General features: G+C 29.8%; 1 protein-coding gene across 1 annotated transcript in view; it reads right to left on the bottom strand.

Annotated features, from left to right (window-relative positions):
* Window positions 1–429: 429 nt before the first annotated feature.
* Window positions 430–21,129, bottom strand: part of LOC110102437 — a 37,773-nt gene continuing 17,073 nt past the window's right edge. The window contains exon 2 of the mRNA XM_020830774.1: window positions 430–561. Within this exon, the coding sequence (XP_020686433.1) occupies window positions 430–561 (132 nt within the window). The remainder of the gene's footprint in view (window positions 562–21,129) is intronic.

Raw genomic sequence — 21,129 nt, 5'->3', positions numbered from 1 at the left:
AACTAAATTTTCAATTGGCCATCAAGCTTATTACATCGATAACAAATCCGATAATAGGATTATAAGTTGTACAATATTATTAGTATAAAAAAACTTTTAACTTTAAATTTCACTCACTCCCCTTATGTGTGTGTGCATGATCACCCTGTTACATACACTCTATTGTGGTCAGACTCAATAAATAAAAAGTGGAGGAACAATGGGAAAGGTGAATATTGCAAGAAATTAAAATAGTAAAATAAAACAAATAATCACTAAAAATAAGATGGATCCTGATTAGGTGGTGGTGTTGGAGGTTGTTGAATGTATTTATGGATAGAGGTGAAATGATCTTTAATTTGGAAAAACTTTTTCTAAACCATCCCATATCTTCCTCTTTATTGTTGTTCTTATTTAATATGATAGTCTAGTCTGATTTCCCTTCGCGAGTCACTGGATTATCTCATCATGATGGTAGGAAGGGCAGGAAGCTAAAGGTGATGGTATTGGTGGCGGTGCAGTTCCACCTGCAAAAGAAGCTTCCTTTTCTTCAAATAAATCTAGCTTGTCATGCTCAAGCCCCTGATGGAAAATAATAAGGAAGGTAACATCCGTATAGAAAAATGGAAGATAATAGGGAGGAGTAGGTTACTTGGTTTGGAATTACTTATCTAAGGCATAACATATGGCATGTCCTAAAGTGACAATTTTCTTTCATCTAGTATTGGGATGTCAAATAGGAGTCAAATTTTGGATATAATCAATAATCATTTTTTCTTCATTAACTAGGGTATTGGATATTATAGAAAGGTGACTATGGAAGTAATTGGAGTGATGTAGACACCAAATCCTAATTGATGGAGTAGACTAAGGGTAGATGTTGATTTATGGACACATTTAAGATACTCAAGTTTATATAACTCATGTCAAAATAAGTTATACAGATAACAAATTATGGATGAAGTCCACTAGTTGAAAGATTGATATGCTCCGCTAAATCTTCCTTAATGATTTTTATCGGTTTTTGTCACAAATATGAGGTCATGGTGAATGTTTCCATATTTAGCCTAAGGTTGGCTAGGAATTCGTAGAGTAGTTCAGAATTGAAAGGAAACGCTAATGTGAATAGGAACTACAAAGTAGTAGAGGGAAAGAGGTTCATCACCTCGTACTTGTGAGCAGGATGATTTAACCTTCTAGATGGGGTGATTTGAGCCTCCTTAAATTTTTAGTATCTTAATCTCTCATATATAAAAATTGATCGTTGAAGTGATGAGAGGAGGAAGATCTCCCCTAGGTCATTCTGCCTCATTTACTTCCATTGGCCATTAGAGGATTTTAGGATATGAATAAAGGAATTGAGAGAAGCTAAGTTTTGAATGGGTTGAAAGTTTAGAAACCCTCTAATTTATATAATTGAAGTTGATTGTATAGTATGAATTAAGATCATACATTATAATGAGGGGAATTAAATCTTCTAGATGACTTGTCAGAAAAAGAAGGTCAAATTGTATAGTATGATCGGTATCGTATTAGATGATTTTAAGGAATTTTGTTCATCCCGAGTTTTCATCTAAATAACTTTTGATTAAATTCATCATACAGTACAAACAAGTGTTCTTTCAATATGATTGGCAATTATGATCATACTAGCTACTTTTAATTTGTCCTAACAGATTCTAATACTTATTTCATATATTACTAGGGGTGGTTTATATTGTATGAACACAAATGATTGAACACTTCTGGGCATTTAATGTGGCTAATAGATGTGATTTAAGCATAAGTGGATATATCAAAAATTACGAATTGTGGATCATACTATGCGATAAGGAAAAATTTAGTTTTTTATTTTTTTATAGTGAAGAGTGTGTGTGTCTGTGTGATGATAAATAATAAGCTTTTTTATTTTTTATTTTTATTTTTTTGAAAAAAAAAAACACAATAAAGCTACATGATGTAGCTCTATATCCCCTTTTATCACACGGTCTCTAATGAAATGGTGCCTAATGTCTATGTGTTTGCTCCAAAAAATATAAGATAAGATTCTTTGATATGCAAATGGAATTAGTGTTATCACACATGATTTGAATGGTACCTACAGGTAGTTCAAGCTTTAAGAATTGTTATTTAAATGATAGGACTTGTACAACATAACTCCCTATAACTATATATTCTGCTTTATTAGTATATATGGAAATAAAATTTTATTTTTTACTGGAACTTGAGACTAAAGATTATCTGATTAATTGGTATATTTTGAGGTGTTTTTCCTATCAATTCTATAACCTATAAATTTTGAATCAGAATATCCTATGACTTCAAAGGAAGTTTTATGCCTAGGATACTAAATTCCTAAGTTTTTGGTTCCTAAGTGATATTTATGGATTACACTTAATAGCAATCAAGTGGGATTCTTTTGAATTAGCCTAAAATTTAATACAGAGACAAACAATAAAAATAATATTTGGTTTGGTAGCAGTCACGTAAAGAAGTGATCCAATTATTCTTATGTATTTCTTCTGATCTACAAACTTTACATTTGGGTCGTTATCTAACTGTATGGTAGAGGTCATGAAAGTGTTATTGCCTTTATATTGTCCATTTCATATTTCTTATGAATTTTTTTAACATGTTTAAATTGGCTAATAAAGGTTATATCTTCCATGTACTTTAGAGTAAATCCAAGAAAAAAGTTCATCTCTTTCTTCATACTCATCTCAAACTCATCACTCAAAATATTTGAGTACTTGTCACAAATATTTTTATTTCTACATCAAAATTGTATATCTTCAATACAGATTTACACTATGAGTAAGTCTTCTACTTATTTCTATAGGAAGACGGTGGTGTTTACTATACCTTTAATAAAGGCTCTAATTGGAAGAAATGTGCTCAGCCTTTCATACCAGGCTCTAGGTTCTTACTTCAACCCATACATAGTCTTCTTTAGTTTGAATACATGATTTAGGAATTTTCATTTCTCAAAACTTGGGGGTTACTCAACATATATATCCTCTTTTATTACCCCATTTAAGAAAGTAATATTAACATCCATTTGGTATAGTCTAAATCCTTTAAAACAAGCAAAGGCTAAGAACACCCTAATGTCTTCTTATCAAGCTATAGAGGCAAGTACATCTTCAAAATCAATCCCTTACTCTGATTATATCCTTTAACTACTAACTTAGCCTTATTCCTTACTACTATGCATAAGTCTTTTATTTTATTCTTAAAAACCCATTTGGTTCCTACTATGCTCTGGTCTTTATGCCTACTAACCAACTCCCAAACATCATTCCAAACAAATTGATTTAATTCTTCTTGTATTGTTAGGATCCAAAATTCATTAGATAAGGCTTGATCTATATTGATGGTTCTATCTTAGAGATAAATATAGAATGACTAACTACCTTCCTAAGCCATGCCCAATTTTAACACCTTCACATGGGTCTCCTAGGATCCATTTATTACGATGACTAGTATAGTATCTCTAATTTTTAAGTAAAAGCTCTTAAGGTTCTACTCTATCAACTATAATAATGGCTTCAACCCATTTAATGACCTCTACTTATTCTTTTTCGGGTTTAGATTTAGAGGTTCCATCTAATTCGTCTAACATAACATGGATAGACTCTTCTACTATTAAGTCCTTCTTATTGAAGATTCTATAGGCCTTCCCTACAGATGAATAACCTAAGAAGTGTCCTTTATCAAATTTTGGATCAAATTTTTCTAAGGGTTATTTTCCATTAATCAAGGTAAAGCAATTACATCCAAAGAAATGTAAGTGGGAAAGATTGGGTGTCTTGCCCTTAAGGAAATTATAGGGTGCCTTATTTAGCTTAGATTTAACATTCATGCTATTCAGAACATAACAAGAAGTATTTACTACTTCTACCCAAAAGTATATAGAGAGAGTGTATTCAACTTGCATTGCCTTAGTAGCTTATACAAATGTTTTATTTTTCCACTGAGCTATTCCATTCTATTAAGGGGTCATAGGGATAGAGAAGTTATTCTTTACCTATCTCTTGATAGAAAGATTAAAACCTATCATATTCAAATTCTCTACCATAATCTCTATGAATGGTTGAATTTTCACATCCTAATTTCATTTGAATCCAACTGGACAAAATTCTAAATTCATCAAACTACTCCCTCTTATATGTTAGGAATCTAAACTATGTAAATCTAGAGAAGTTATCTATTATTATAAATCCATATGTCTTTCCTCCTAGGTTGGGTGTATTGATAGGTCCAAATAGGTCTATACGAAGGATTTCTAGTGGCCTATAGTTGTTGATGTCCTTAATCAAATGAATGAAGACTTGACTTATTTCCCTTGTTTGTAGGCATCACATAGGTGGTCCTTAGGGAAGTATAACTTAGGTATGCCTTTAAGTAGATCTTTTTGGTTAATATTTCTAAGAGTTTTCATGCTCGCATGATATAGTTTCCTAAGATATAGTCAGGAATGGAATTAGAATTTTTAATGCAATTCAAGTCTAATAAGTAAACATTATTCATTCATTTTCATTTTAACATAAGTTTTTCATTTAAATTAATTATGCATTTTTTAGAAAGAAATTTAATATCAAAACTTTTACTGCATAACTAACTAATGCTTAGTAAATTATGCTTTAATCCATCAACTAATAATTTTTTTTAAATAATAAAGATTTTAGCATTGACGATTATACCTGAGCCTCCCACTTTCCCAGTGACGAATATGATATACTTTAATGAATGAAATTTCAGCCTCTACACTAGATGTGTCCAATGATGGAAATTATAGGTGCGGGCTATGTGACATAACATTCCATAGGAGTAACACCAAGCAATATGAAATGGATTTACTAACCAATGGGGGTCATGGTTCCTCTTCTAAGGTTTATGCGATAGATGTTATGTTGAGGGCTCATGAAATTATTTTAAGGTTGGTGGTGGTTTGCTACTATCAAGTCCAATTATGTTTTCTTCTAAGAATATTTTTGCACTTTCTAGAATGGACATTTAAATTTTCAACTTATTTCTATTGCACATGCTTCTAATCCTTTGTTTGCTTTCTCTAGTTCAATATGCAATATTTTTAAGGATTCGTGTGCATTAGTTAAGTCGATATGCTTCTTGTTTAATCGTATTCGTCAAGCGAGGTCATGTGATCATTAACTAAATTAGAATGCTCTATAATTAAACTAGCATGCTTTTTTATAAAGTAGACAATTTAATATTGAGACTAGCATGCATCTATTATAGCTTTCTTTACAAATCATGAATATTTTTAGAAATAATGAGCAATTCATCATAGGAATGTATACATTCCTCATCTTTATCTAATTGATCAAGATTATCATTAGACATAAGACATAAGTTTGTTATGTCTTCTCCTTTTTATTCTAAAGATTCTAAGGTGGAGAGCCCATAAAGTTTTTTATGTCTTTTGCTTGCCCCTATTAATCTTTGGCTTTTCTTGATCCTTCTCTTTGATTGGGTGATTCTTTAGGTTGGACAGTAAGTTCAGAGGTTGCTTGGTTTCTTGCATTCAAAGTAAATAGTGTTAATAGAGACTTTAACATTTTTATTACATTTACCTTTTCTCCAAAGTTGTTGATGACACCTCTATTTCCTTTTTAAAAAGATCTTGAACTACCACGTCATTAAGGCAATGTTGTCATCCTCCTAAACTATAGAACTATTATGATCCTAATCATTTACTTTTAGTGCTATAGTTCTCTCCTTATTTTCTCCTGCATCATTTTTCCATTGACTCACTCCTTGCTCATAGGCAATGAATGACCCAAGAAAATTATCAATGGAGTAAACATTCAAGTCTTTAGATTCAATAATTGCAGTTATCTTTACATTCATAAGAACTAGGTATACAACAAAGAATTTTATTAATATTTTCAAAAATTTTAAGTTCTCTACCTTATGCATGCAAGGATGTCACTATTTACATAAACCAAGTATATATTTCAAGAATTAATTCACTAGATTTTATGTGAAATAGTTCATAGTTATGAAGGAAGTTTAATATAGACTACTTTACTTCACTAATTTCTTTATAGGTTATGCTTATTTTATCCCTATTATCATTTCTATTAGTACAAGTTGATACACGCATATAATCTTCAATTTTCAATGCATATCAAATTATGGTTGCATTCAGTTGGACTAAATCCCTATCCTCGTAACTACATTGGTAAAATAGTAGTTCAATTTTAACCCCATTCACAAAATTGTAAAATTTTGAATTTCTTTCTTGGATTAACATCCACATGTGATATCTATAGACTTTAAGAAAGTAAACATATAAATTTTCCAAAAGTTAGAAGGTATATTGCCAAATAAAGCTGGGCGAGTTATTGAATAACCCTCAATAGTGTTACGATTACCAAAATGAGGCATTGATCAAGTTTCAAAAGTATTTTAAAATGTTTTTATTAAAACAAGCTCTGATACCACTTGAAAAATCGAGAAGGTTATTAAACTGAATAGAACTAGCCAGACACGCACCAAGAGGGGGGTGAAATGGTAATTTTAAAAACTCCTAAGCAGGAATACTATTCTTTTTATAAATTTTTTAAAACTTTGAAAAAAAAAATTTAATCACCCCATGTAGAAGCTAATAATTTAACAACAATTTCAATAATAATGATCAAATACTAATTTGCATAAAAGAACATTAATCTTAAATTTTGACTGCCAAGGAGACAAGAGGAGTGAGGTTGTAGCTAGCCTAGAGCAACCATGTGATCCCCTCACACTCCTTCTCCAACACTTTCAACCTCACCTTCTCCTTTCTCTGAAATGCTAAATCTCTCTCAAAAGCTTCTCTCTCAAAGTTCCTTCATTATTCATATAATTCACTCTTTTTGTTTTAAGAAATATTAAAACATTCCTTGAGTAGTTAGCTTCAAGAAATCCTAGAAATTCAAGTTGGTCATCATTGTTTGTATAATACGATTAAAATTCATATAATAAGATTAGTTCAAAATCTGGGCCCATCTAGTACAATGTAAATAATTATTCAGATGAACTGTTCAACTATTAAAAAACATCGTACGGTATGATCCAAAAATCATGTAGTATAATCTATTTGCTTTCTCTCTATTCATATAGAACGATTCATGGGATGATAAAATTCATCACAGTCAATTATCCTATACTGCTATCATCATATAATATGGTTAGTTGATTTCAAGTTGATCGTCCAATATGATATATATATCGTATAGTATGATTAGTTCAAAAATCATGCTTTCATTTGGTACAATCTTTGGGATGACCAAATTTTATCTCTATTAATCATAAAATATGATACGCTATCTTTAATTAAACCACTAATTATGGGGGTTAATTTAATTAATATTTTAAATTTTGTTACTGTATGAATCAGATCATACATTTAGATTTGTTCAAAAATTAAATTTTGAATATACTTGTTTTTAGTGGAAATGAATAAAGGGCCTACTGATTGAAAAAAAAAAAGTTATGAGGACCTTAAAGGGACCTCAAGCTCTTTACTGCTCCGAGGAGCTACAAAAAAAAAGCCAAAATAAAACCTAAGATCTCAAGGTCCTTACCAATCACAAGTACAAAATAACCTTGGTGTAATCTAAAGTGGCAAGCAACACACACAAAAAAGCTAGAGAAGATCACAATATAAATAATAGACATAACGAGAAAAAAATTCTCCTCTATAAAGTCCTCTAGAGATAACCTTCTAGAAATTAAATCCATCCACAGCCAGCAGACTAAACTGAACCATTGTAAAGAACACATGCAAAAATCCCATAGCAAAGTAATGATACAAACCAACAACTAACCATCTGCGTGATTGAAATTATAAAAAAGGATCAGATATAACATTATAGTATTTCATAATTGAAAGAAATTTAGAACTGTTCTGCTAGAATAAGTAATACATATCCAACCCAATGCTATCATTAAAATAGGTGACAAAGAGTCAAAAAAACAAACCTCTGATTGACATTATTAAAAACCCATAGCCAAAGAACAAGCCACTATAATAATAATGAAAAATCATACAAGAAAGGGCTGTAGACTGGGGGAACTAATGTACCAATAACAGGTAAAGCTATCAAATAGCCCTGCCAAGCAAATAGTCAAGTTAAATAACCCATAATTGCTACAATAAGAAATGTACCAAAGAGAAAGCTAAGAGTAATAAACTATATAGAAATCCCTCCTAATCCATAAAATTTAGGAGAAAAGACCATTCCAAACCCAGACAAAGCTGAAGAATGCACATTCGACAAATGATCCAACCAACATTTAATTATGAGAATACCCATACAGAGACAACCGCAAATTTCTTTAAAAACAAATAAAATTAAAATCCACCCATAGCTTTCAAATAGTCCAGTCATAACTATATGAGGATTATAGTAATTGTAATTGCAAACACCAACAAAATTAAAACATAACCAATTAATAAGATAGGGAAGATAGTTAGTAGACAACTTCTAGCTAAAGAGTGTACTATCACATAAATTATGAATCCTAAATATCAGCTGCCAGTCAAATATAATCTAATTCTAACCTAAAAATGAAAAAATCTAAACCAAATTCTCATATCAGGATACAAATAAAAGCTGTAGCACCTTAATAAGAACTAAACGTCATCACCCACATTACCACCTTTCCCCAAATCGAGCTGAGATGATTTAAGTTATAATACCAAAGATGCACACAAAGTTCAAAAGAACCAGAATCTATTTAGCCAAGATAAATCAAAACCATCTCATAAAGGAAGGGGCAAACAAAACACCATAACAATTGATATCCACCCCTCCCACTCTATCAAGAAAAAGGATAAGTTGAGCATTAGTTAATAAAATAGTTATAATGAGAACTAATCCAATCACTGCTAGACAAAACCACATCCCAAGCACCATAAACATAATAAAAAATGCAACCAGAATGCACTGACAAAACAATAGCCCCCATGAGAACAAAATCATTCCCAAAATAAAACAAAAACCGCAACACGGTAGAAAACCACAACTAAGTATTAATCTCTAACATAAGGGAAACCAATTTTATTTAATCTGATAAGACTATTTAATTAGGCCAATAATTCAGATTAGAAAATATCCATAAGATAATGCAAACTACACCCATAATTAGCTAATCAGATAGTGCAAGCATTTCCTTCTCTATATATGTTAGAAAAACCAGCATTATAAAAAATTGCTTAGTTACCCAAATATGATAAAATAGGTCAGGATTACAAATTTTATCATTATTGTCATTCAAACATTGAAGACATTGCATAGCATCAAACTTAATCCAGATGTTTCTAATACCATGGGAAAGGAATAATTTTAAACCATTTAATATAGTAGAAAGTTCAGCAAAATTAATAGAACATCTTGAAAAAGGACCAGCATAAGCTATAATATAATTACCCTGATAATCTCTAATGATGCCACCACAACCAAAAGCATTATCATTGACAGAGCCATCAAAATTGAGTTTAAAAGTATTATAAGATGGATTATGCCAATAAATAAGATTCTATTGATCTTTGACATGCATATTATTAAAGATAATCCCAAAATGAACAGCAAAAAAAGAATACCCTTGTTAGAGAAAAGTTGAGCATTAAAAAGATTAAGAATCTTATCTTTAATATTACCAATAACTTGATGTTCATCCATACAAACATTATCAAAAAAGGAATTACTCCAAGAAAAAAAAAGACACCACAAAATGTGGGAAGGAATTAGATTCTTTATATGGCCTCTAGAAGTAGTAAACCAAAGATTTAAGATATCTTTGATGGAAATGTTACCAGAAAAATGATTAAACTTTAATATATCATCAAAATAATTTAAAATGTTAGAGGATATAGGACTAGAGATAAATACATGATGCATGTTTTCCATGTGATAGCAACATTGACATTTAGAAGGTAAAATAAAACCTATTTTAAATAAATTGTCATATGTAGGAACATATTTATGTAACACACTCCATATACATGTAGCAATGGAAGTCAGTATACTTTTATGACATAACTTATAAAAATTTTTAGAAATAGTATTCTTCAATCTAAAAACATTCCAAGCATCCTTAATTCTCAAGATACCATTACTAGCCATGTTACGTGATATCATATCATCAACTTCAATATTTAATGCAATTTGCTTAATGAGCGTAAGTAAAGATTCAAAAACTACATCCTTGAGTTTAGAATAATCCCAAAAATTATCAGTAATAAAAGTATTAACCTTGATATCCACAGTAGGGAAATAATTGAGCATTTGATCAATAAAAGTCTTACCCACACAATGATCATGCCAAAAAAATAGATTAGCCCGACCAACACCCAATTTAATGTGAGGTTCAACATCCCATTTTATGTTGAAAAGTCTTTTCCAAACTCTAGAAACACCCTATTTATAAGTATACAAGGTAGGATGCTTACCCACATAGTATTTACCAGTCATGTACTCGACCGAAAGACTAGACTTAGCACAAAAATAAAACCATAATTTGATAGAAAATACAAAAGCTAAGTCATCCATATTCTTGCACGCTAAATCACCTTTTTTAAGAGCCCCACAGTAGTTACTCCATGTAGTCCAGAGAATTTTAAATTAGTTCTGTTAACTTTTAAGGAGAATTTATTAAATAACTTTTCATGGTTGTTCCAAACCACCAAAGTAGGTTTAATTGTTGGAAAAATACATATAGGAATAGAACATAAAACACTCTTGATCAAAATCAATCTCTCATAGAAACTTGAAATGTTAAACTCCCAAGAGTTAAGTCTATTATGCACAGAGGTAATGATCATCAAAAAGAAAAGATTTTTTTTACCTTTAGAAATAGGAACACCAAGATACTTTAAAGGCAAAGAACCTTGATAAAAACTAGTGATACCTCTAATAGCATTAATACTGGAAGCATACATATTTTTAGGAGAAATAAAGCAACACTTAATTTTATTAGGGTAAGACCACTTCTAATCTCAAAATCATACAAGAATCTAGCTAGAACCTTAATCATATTCCAAGAACCATTAAAGAAAATAATAACATCACTAGTAAAACAAAGATTAGAGATAGCAAAACAACCTTAAGTTCTATAATTAAGATTTAGGATATTTCATACAACTGATAAGAGCCCTAAAAAGGCATTCAGCAGTAATAATAAAAAGAGCAGGGGAAATATTAGCTCCTTGTCTTAAGCCATAGGAAAACATAAAGAAACTATTACTTTTACCATTTACAATAGCCAAAAAGAAAGAGACTTCAATGAAATTTGTGATCAGCTTAATAAAATTAAAATTAAAACAAAATAAATTAAGAAGCGATTAAACAAAAGTCCAGTTAATGTTATCATAAGCTTTAGCAATTTCAAGTTTAAAAATAATATTCCGCCCACTTATTTTAAGATACAGATCCTTTGTGAGTTATTGTGCAAATAAAATATTATCAAGAATAGCTATACTTTGACAAAGCTAGTTTTATTAGTAGAAATTATTCAAGCAATCATGGGAGACAGATGATTCAACCAAAATTTGGATAAAAGTTTACTGAAGAAAGACCAAAGACTAATAGGAAGAAGATCATCCCAAGTATTGACAACAACCTTTTTAGGAACTAGCACAATCGACGTACTAGTAAAAAAATTAGGAATAATGTTATAGGAAATAAAATCATGAACAACATCATATATATCCACATTAAGAATATTCTAAGATTTTTTAAAAAGATTGGTAGTATAACAATCAAGAATAATAATAGAATCAACATTCTTTGAAAAAACCATTTGTTTAACTTCCTCAATAGAAGGAGGAATAGGAAAAGCATTATTTTTAGCCTCATTAATGATAGAATGAATGAATCAGAAGAAACCATAGTGATAACTTTAAAAGTTTTTTCAAAAGTGTTGGTGAAATGATCCACGACAGATTTAGCAATTTCCTCAACATCCTCAGTATAGCTTCCATTTGAAAGACAAGTTTTATGAAATTATTTTTGCTCTATTCTTTTTAACCAAAGAATGAAAATATTTCGTATTCTTATCACCCTCAATGATATGCTTAGAGGTAGATTTTTGTTTCCAATAAACCTCCTCTTGCTCTTGGAGCTTAAAAAGGTTTTTTTCAACCTCTTGAAGAACCATAAAATTCTCAACAGAAGGGTAAAGTTGGCACTTAAGTTCCATAGAAATAACTTAGTCTTCAACATCTGAGATATTGGAAAAGAATTTTAAAAAATATTTCTACTCCAATTTATTTTATACTTAAGCCTTTTGAATTTAAACCAAAGTAGATTAATGCCACTAATGAAATTATCAAGATGCAAAGGGGCTTGCGAATTTTCCTGAACCATAGCTAAAAAAGAGTTATGTAAATGCCACATATTTTGAAATCTAAAAAGGGGGGAATTTCCATTCTACCTGAAAGTAATACCAATAACCATAGGAGAATGGTCCAAGAATGTATTACTAAGATGTTCCAAGAAAGTATTATTGTTAGAATTAATCCACATAACATTAAAAAGAGCTCGATCAAAATGTTGCCATATATTATCATGATTCTAATTAAATGTATTTCAAAAAACAAAAACTAATATCAATAAGATTACAATATAACATCATAATATTGAAATCCTCTGTAGCTTGACAGACAGGATTGGAACCACCAATTCGTTCAAAAGGGTTAGTAATTATATTAGAATCATTGCCCACAAACCAAGGAATATTAATAATTTCATGAAAGCTAGAAAATTGATTCCAAAACTCTTTTATAATACCACAAGAAGAAGAAGCATAAATAAAAGAAGCATAATAATTAAACTACATAAATTGAATATTTCCATGTAAGACTTGAGAAAGTCAATAATAAAAACAACAACAACAAGATCTTCCAAGAAAACCCAAATTTTCTTAGTACATTGTCTAAACTACAGTTAAATTTTAAATAACATGAGGATTCATCTAACTTAGCAGTAGAAATAAGATGTTTAATTAAAACTAACAGCAACATATTATAAATACAACATAAATTCTTAACCCTAGTTCTAGAAGAAGTGAAACCAATGCCTTGAATATTCCAAATTATGGACTTAATCATAAAAGAAAAAAAAAATTTAAAAAAATTTTGAGATCGGGTAGACCTAGGTGAATGCAAAATCACCTCTTTATGTATCTTTTTTTTTCACATGAGTACACTCAAGGTCATCAAACTACTTAGTAGAATCATTATCATAACAATTCCCACATTCAACATTATTAGTAAAAGTTGAGGATTTCTTACTAACATTACCATTATCGTTAACATTTTGTAGCAACTCATGATCTCCTTCCTCCACATAATCCTGGAAAAGCTCCCCCTTCATATGATGAACATCACCATCTTCAACAATAAATTGTTTAATTGATGAGATTTTAATATTAAGTTGGTTCACACCCTAAAGATTACTATTAGTAGGATTAAAATCCACAAATGGTTATTAGTGTAGCAAGGTAATTGAGAGTAATTTAAATTATTATTATTATTAGAATAAATCAAAGCTAATTGCTCCATATCACTAATCTCAACATTAATAGCTTTGCCTTCTTCCAAGGAATTAGTAACTTCTTTTTCCATAGATCCCTTTAGAACCAATTTAAGATGGCTTCCATGCTCATTTTCATTCTTAAAAAAAGTTTGATTATCATGTTTCTTTCCTTAAGCACTAGTTAAATCCCTATTAGATATATTTTCCTTCAAAATCTCATTATCTTTACTAGGTAAAGTAGAAACATTTAAATCACATTCTTTTACATCTTTAGGAACGTATTTTTTCTCATACAAAGGGTGTAATATAAATAATCTGAAATACTATGCCCATGCATGTTACAATTATTGCAAGAGATTGGTAATTTCTCAAATTCAAAATTTTGAAGATAGCCACCATTTTTGGGGCGAAGCCATGTCTCCTTAGGAGGCTTCTTGGACACATCCTTTTCAACTAAAATCCTTGCCACAGATGATCAAGAAATCGATGTTATGGCTTGGTTTATTTGGAGAGGCTAGCAAAAGATTGCAGCAAGAGCTAATAAAATGTGCTTATTAAATATGTGCAATCAGATATTCTTCTTTTATATACAAAAACTATGTCCACTTCAATAACCACATTTGACAAGAATTAATATAGTAAACTTTATGAGCAATTATACGATTGTAATCTAAATCATTATTCAGTTGAATTTCAATATGATGTGGATCTTGCAAACCAATCAAAAATGTTCCAGAGAGCTTAAGATTATTGAAAAAAGCCAAAATATTATATAAGTTAAGTTGACACGAGACAAACTTTCCAAACAAAGTGAATTCAAAGGGAGGAACCAACAAATCTATCATTTTTACATAAAATATTAAATTTGGGATATATTTAAAAGAGGCATGCAAAACATCAAACTTAGGAGATGAGGAGAAGGAAGAGTCTATAATCACATCCTTAAAATAATAGGATTTACCATTGTCAGATGTACTAGATATGCTAGAAGATTTACTAGAAACCATCAGCTTACAAGTGATCCAAGAGTTTGATGATGGCAGAATCATCATCTACCAACAAAAATAACAAACATAAAAGAAAAGAAACCAATGAAAATAAAATGTAAAAGATGGATTAATAGATAAGTAAAAATCAAACAAACAATGAAAGAAACCAGATGCGATCCAGAGAAAAATGATCTCCTATTGCAAACCCTAAAAAATGCTTTCGAGTCACTAGCCAGAGCATGAAGTGAATTCTTAGTTGAACAACTAACTCACATTAGGAATAAATTAAATTTTTAATATCTTATTTAATTTATCTAATAGCTAGGATTTTCAAATTGTAGTGAATCGTATAGTATGATCAAGATTGTGTAGTATGATTAGTTCACATAAACTATTTATTCAATTTCTTGGTAAGGCCATTTTTTAAAAACTAATCATATAGTATGATTATAATTCATATAATTTGATTACTATAAAAAATAAGTTTAAATTTTTCTCATTCCCCGTGTGTGTGTAAACAATCACCCAATTGCATACACTCTTATATGGTTAGAATCAAGAAATTAAAAATAAAGAAAAATAAAGGTATAGACTTTGTTTACTTGAAATTCTTATTCTAACCTTTCTTGAATTTCTAGTAGCCTTGAGCATTGCATATTTTACCTTCAATGTTAGTGCTCACAGATAAAATAAATATAAAAATTATTTAAAGAGAAAAGATAACAATTCAATCAATAATATTTGTTATCATAAAAATCACAAATTTTAGATCACAAATTATAACATAATGTACTTGTGTATTGTCGTACTTATTCTTAGAACGGACCATCAACTCATATTTTTTACTTTTTAGGATTTTTTGTAGCTCTTTCAAGTAGTATTGTGCTGAAAGTCTGTATTTACCATTCATAGGGTGCCTTATTTAGCTTAGATTTAATATTCATGCTATTCAAAACATAACAAGAAGTATTTACTACTTCTACCCAAAAGTATCTAGAGAGAGTGTATTCAACTTGCATTGCCTTAGCAGCTTCTACAAATGTTTTATTTTTACTCTGAGCTATTCCATTTCTATTAAGGGGTCATATGGATAGAGAGGTTATTCTTTACCAACCTATGGATAGAAAGATTAAAACCTATCATTTTAAAATTCTCTACCATAATCTCTATGAATGGTTGAATTTTCACATCCTAATTTCATTTGAATCCAAATTAACAAAATTCTAAATTCACAAAATGACTCCCTCTTATATGTTAGGAATCTAAACTAAGTAAATCTAGAGAAGTTATCTATTATTATAAATCCATATGTCTTCCCTCCAAGGTTGGGTGTATTGATAGGTCCAAATAGGTCTATATGAAGGGTTTCTAGCGGCCTACAGTTGTTGATGTCCTTAATCGAATGAATGAAGACTTGACTTATATTAGAATCACTGCCCACAAACCAAGTAATATTAACAATTTCATGAAAGGTAGAAAATTGATTCCACAACTGTTTTCTAATACCACAAGAAGAAGAAGCATAAATAAAAGAAGCATAATAATTAAACTGCATAAATTGAAAATTTTGATGTAAGACCTAAGAAAATCAACAATAAAAATAACAACAATAAGATCTTCAAAAGAAACACAAAATTTCTTAGAAACATTGTCAAAATTATAGTTAAATTTTAAATGACATGAGGTTTCATCCAACTTAGCAGTAGAAATAAGAGGTTTAAGTAAAACTAATAGCACCACATTAAAAATACAGCATAAATTCTTATCCCTAGTTCTAGAAAAAGGGAAACCAATGTCTTGATATTCCAAATTAGGGACTTAATCTTAAGAGAAAAAATATTTTTTAAAAATTTTGAGATCGGGTAGAACAAGGTGAATGCAAAATCACCTCTTTATGTATTTTTTTTTTTTTTCACATGAGTACACTCAAGGTCATCAAACTACTTAGTAGAATCATTATCATAATCATTCCCACATTCAACATTGTTTAAAAAAGTTGAGGCTTTCTTACTAACTTTACCATTATCTTTATCATTTTGTAGCAACTCATGATCTCCTTCTTCCACCTAATCCTGGAAAATCTCCCCCTCCATATGATGAAGTTCACCCTCTTCAACAATAACTTGTTTAATTGATGAGATTTTAATATTCAGGTTGTTCACAACCTAAATATTACTATTAGTAGGATGAAAATCCACTAATGTTTTATTAGTGTAGCAAGGTAATTGAGAATAATTTAAATTATTATTAGAATAAATCACATCCAATTGCTCCATATCACTAATCTCAACATTAGTAGCTTTGCCTTCTTCCAAGGCATTAGTAACTTCTTTTCCATAGATCCGTTTAGAACCAATTTTAGATGGATTCCATGCTCATTTTCATTCTTAAAAAAATACTGATGATCATGTTCCTTTCCTTAGCACTAGTTAAATCTCTATTAGATATATTTTCCTTCAAAATCTCATTATCTTTACTAGGTAAGGTAGAAACATTTAAGTCACATTCTTTTACATCTTTAGGAACCTCTTTTTTCTCATGCAAAGGGTGTAATATAAAATAATCTTAAATACTATGCCCATGCTTGTTACAATTATTGCTCGAGATTAGTAATTTCTCAAATTCAAATTTTTGAAGATAGCCACCATTTTTTGGGTGAAGCCATGTCTCCTTATGAGGCTTCTTGGACACATCAATTTCAACTAAAATACTAGCCACAGATTATGAAGAAATCGATGTTATGGCTTGTTTTATTTGGAGAGGCCTTCCAAAGATTGCAGCCAGAGCAAATAAAATGTTGATATTAAATATGTGCAATTAGATATTCTTCTTTAATATACCAAAACTATGTCCACTTGAATAACCACATTTTGCAAGAATTAATATAGTAAACTTTACGAGAAATTATAAGATTGTAATCTAAATCATGAATCAGTTGAATTTCAATATGATGTGGATCTAGAAAAACAATAAAAAAATGTTCCAGAGAGCTTAGGATTATTGAAAAAGCCAAAATATTATATATGTTAGGTTGACGTGAGACAAACTTTCCAACCAAAGTGAATTCAAAGGGAGAAACCAACAAATCTATCATTTTTACATCAAATATTAAATCAGGGATAGATTTAAAAGAGGCATGCAAAACATCAAACTTAGGAGATGAGGTGAAGGAAGAGCCTATAATCACATCCTTAAAAGAATAGGAGTTACCATTGTCAGATGTACCAGATAACTAGAAGATGTACTAGAAACCATCGGCTTACAACTGATCCAAGAGTTACATGATGACAGAATCATCAATTACCAACAAAAATAACAAAAATAAAAGCAAAGAAACCAATGAAAATAAAAAGTAAAAGATAGAGTAATCGATAAGCAAAAATCAAACAAACAATGAAAGAAACTAGATGTGATCCAGAGAAAAATGATCTCCCATTGCAAACCCTAAAAAATGCTTTCCAATCACCAGCCAAAGCATGAAGTGAATGCTTGGTTGAATAACTAACTCACATTAGGAAAAATTAAAATTTTAATATCTTACTAAATTTATCTAACATCTAGGATTTTCAAATTGTAATGAATCGTATAGTATGATCGAGATTGTATAGTATGATTAGTTCAAAGAAACTAATTATTCAATTTCTTTGTAAGCCCATTTTTTAAAAAATAATCTTACAGTATGATTATAAGTCATATAATGTGATTAATCTAAAAAAATTTAAGTTTAAATTTTTCTCATTCCCCGTGTGTGTGTAAAAGTAAAACAATCACCCAATTGTATACCCTCTTAAATGGTCATAATCAAGAAATTAAAAATAAAGAAAAATAAAACTATAGACTTTGTTAACTTGACATTCTTACTCTAACCTGTCTTGAATTTCTAGTATCCTTGAGCAATGCATATTTTACCTGCAATGTTAGTGCTCATAGATAAAATAAATATAAAAATTATTTAATGAGAAAAGATAACAATTCAATCAATAATATTTGTTATCATAAAAACCACAAATTATAGATCTCAAATTATAACATAATGTACATGTGTATTCTCATACTTATTCTTAGAAGGGACCATCAACTCATATATTTTACTTTTTTGGATTTTTTTGTAGCTCTTTCAAGTAGTATAGTGCTGAAAGTCCATATTAAGGACCTTCTAATTCTTTTTTTTTTTTTAATTAACACAATGGCCTCATTGTACGTTTTAACATAAAAAAGGGAGCCATTAAATCATCTCTCCAACATGTTCTGGAGATAGTCTTGGTGATTTTAGTGTTCCTCTTTCTTCCATCTCGTGTTGCTTTATATGGTGTTCTTTTTTACTTCTTTGATTATTGGTTTTTACTCTACTTTGTGGCCTTGGTCCTTCCTATCCTTCAAGTTTTATTTTATTAAACTTATTTTGATTTTTTATGTTGGTTTTATCCTTGGAGTTTTTCCCCATGGCATCATCGTTAGCTATGAACCCCAAGCCTACTTGCAAACAAACTTCGTCTTGTATATTGCCTAGTTTTTTTGGGTGTTTTTGAACTTGGAAACTCACAATCCATTAAAGTAATTGTTTCTATAGGTGATTCATATTCTTCTCCCAAGTACTCTATGGTTAAAACTTCTTTAAATGATATTCATGCTTTAATGTTTGATAAAGATATTATTACTAAGTTAAATGCATACTTTAAGTTCACTCTTGTGGATAAAGGTCTTAGGTGGCCTAATCTTGAATTTATACATGTATTCTTTATGAATTTAAAACTTATAGGGTCTTTCTCTATTGGTCTTTTGGTTATACACCGTAATGCTATTCAATTTTTGAACTACTTGAACTATAGCCAATATTTCTCTCATAGGCTATATTATATTAACAGCTGTCAAATGCATTTGCTAACGGACTCCTTATTTTGATATTAAGGAAGAATCCTTAATTGTGCTAGTGCATTTTTTCACCAATTTAAGGCTACATTTATTTAATTCTCAGATTTTGTATAGTTTGGCTTTTTTTTGGAATGAACATAACAAATTCTATCAATCCTCAACAATCTCTTATCTTTTTATTGATTAAGTTTTGGCTGAAATTGATGTTATAAAACTCAAGTCTAGGAAGATCATCCTTCTAAAGTAATACATAACCTTGTTATGGAAACTTTTAAAAATAACATGATTATTATTAATCATATTCTACAAAATCACTTAGAAACATTACCATCAAATGCCGTGAAAAAATCTGACATTTTTCCTAACTCAAAGGAGCAACAAAAAATTATTAAAAATGTTTAACCTAATGATGATCAAATTGTTGTCATTTTTTAAAACACAATAAAGCTTTAGACTTCTCTTAGATGGATTGTAATCTTAATAAGAACATAACTAATTTTCAATGAAAAAGCTCTAATAATCGTTTGGATAATATTGCTAAAGTTCCTTCTTTTATTTTGCAAGATGTTGTATAAGAAGGTGAAATTATGAATTGTGCTTGGTCAGGTAAAAAGATCCAGGTCCCTCAAAATATTTTTATTAATAATGATGATTTAGTCCAGTCTAATACTCCTTATTTAGGGCCTAAAAAAATTATTCATGATCATGATATTCAAGAAGTGGAGGATAGTGATAATGGGTTTACTAAAGTCCAAGGAAAAAACCATAGGAAAATAAAAAGCTTATTTTATAATCTCCTAGGAACACACATTCTCAAGTTTCTAGAAGCTCATATATCATTATTTAAATATGTTATTTAAAATGTTAGAGGGATTGGTTATCCCTTTCTTAGGATTAGTGTTAAGAATCTTTTTAAAATTCAAAAGTTTTCTTCATTAGTCTTTTTAGAAACGTTAATTTTTTATGCTAGGTTGTTTGCTACTATTCCATTTTTTTGGTTTTCATCATGGTGTGGCTAATACTTCTAATAAGATTTAGGTAATTTGGAAAGACCTAATGTTTAATGATATTATTGGTGAATTTATTCATGTTATGCATTACCACATTGAGTTTCTTCATTTTAAGTGTCTAGCTTCTTTTATTTATGCTACCTCCTCTTGGATCAATATAAGATTTTTTTAGTATCATCTTTATAGCTAGACTATGGCTTAAACTTAAAATACTTAAGTATAAAATTAGTTGGTGCAATAGGAATGTTTTTAAAAAAAATTTTGCTAATATTCTAGCTATTTAGGATAAAGTTAATTCTCTTTAGCTTTTTTACCAAACTACTCCTTTCGATGATAATTTTATGAGTTTGAAAGAAGCTAAAAATTTCCTTTTAATCTTCAAGATCAAGAGGAAGTTTATTCAAGATAAAAGTCTACTTTTAAACATCTTACTGAAAGGGAAAGTAATACCAAGTATTTCCACTCTTTGTTTAAGAATAATGGAGCTAAATGTTTCATCTATAAAATTGATCGTTATGATAGGACCTCTATTGAGGATGAGCAAGATATTGCCAAGCCTATTGTGTGTTATTTTACTAATTTATTTTAAAGTTTTTTTTAGCATAATATTGTTGATCATCTTGAGCTTATTTTTGGTAACTTCAATGAGAATTATAATAATGTCCTTACAAAGGCTCCTTCTTTGGAGGAAGTCAAGAAGATTGTCTTTTGTATGAATGTTGATTCTGTCACTGG

Source organism: Dendrobium catenatum, unplaced genomic scaffold (genome assembly GCF_001605985.2).
Source record: "Dendrobium catenatum unplaced genomic scaffold, ASM160598v2 original_scaffold_172295, whole genome shotgun sequence".
Classification (NCBI taxonomy): domain Eukaryota; kingdom Viridiplantae; phylum Streptophyta; class Magnoliopsida; order Asparagales; family Orchidaceae; genus Dendrobium; species Dendrobium catenatum.
This window is presented reverse-complemented; position numbering and strand designations above follow the sequence as displayed.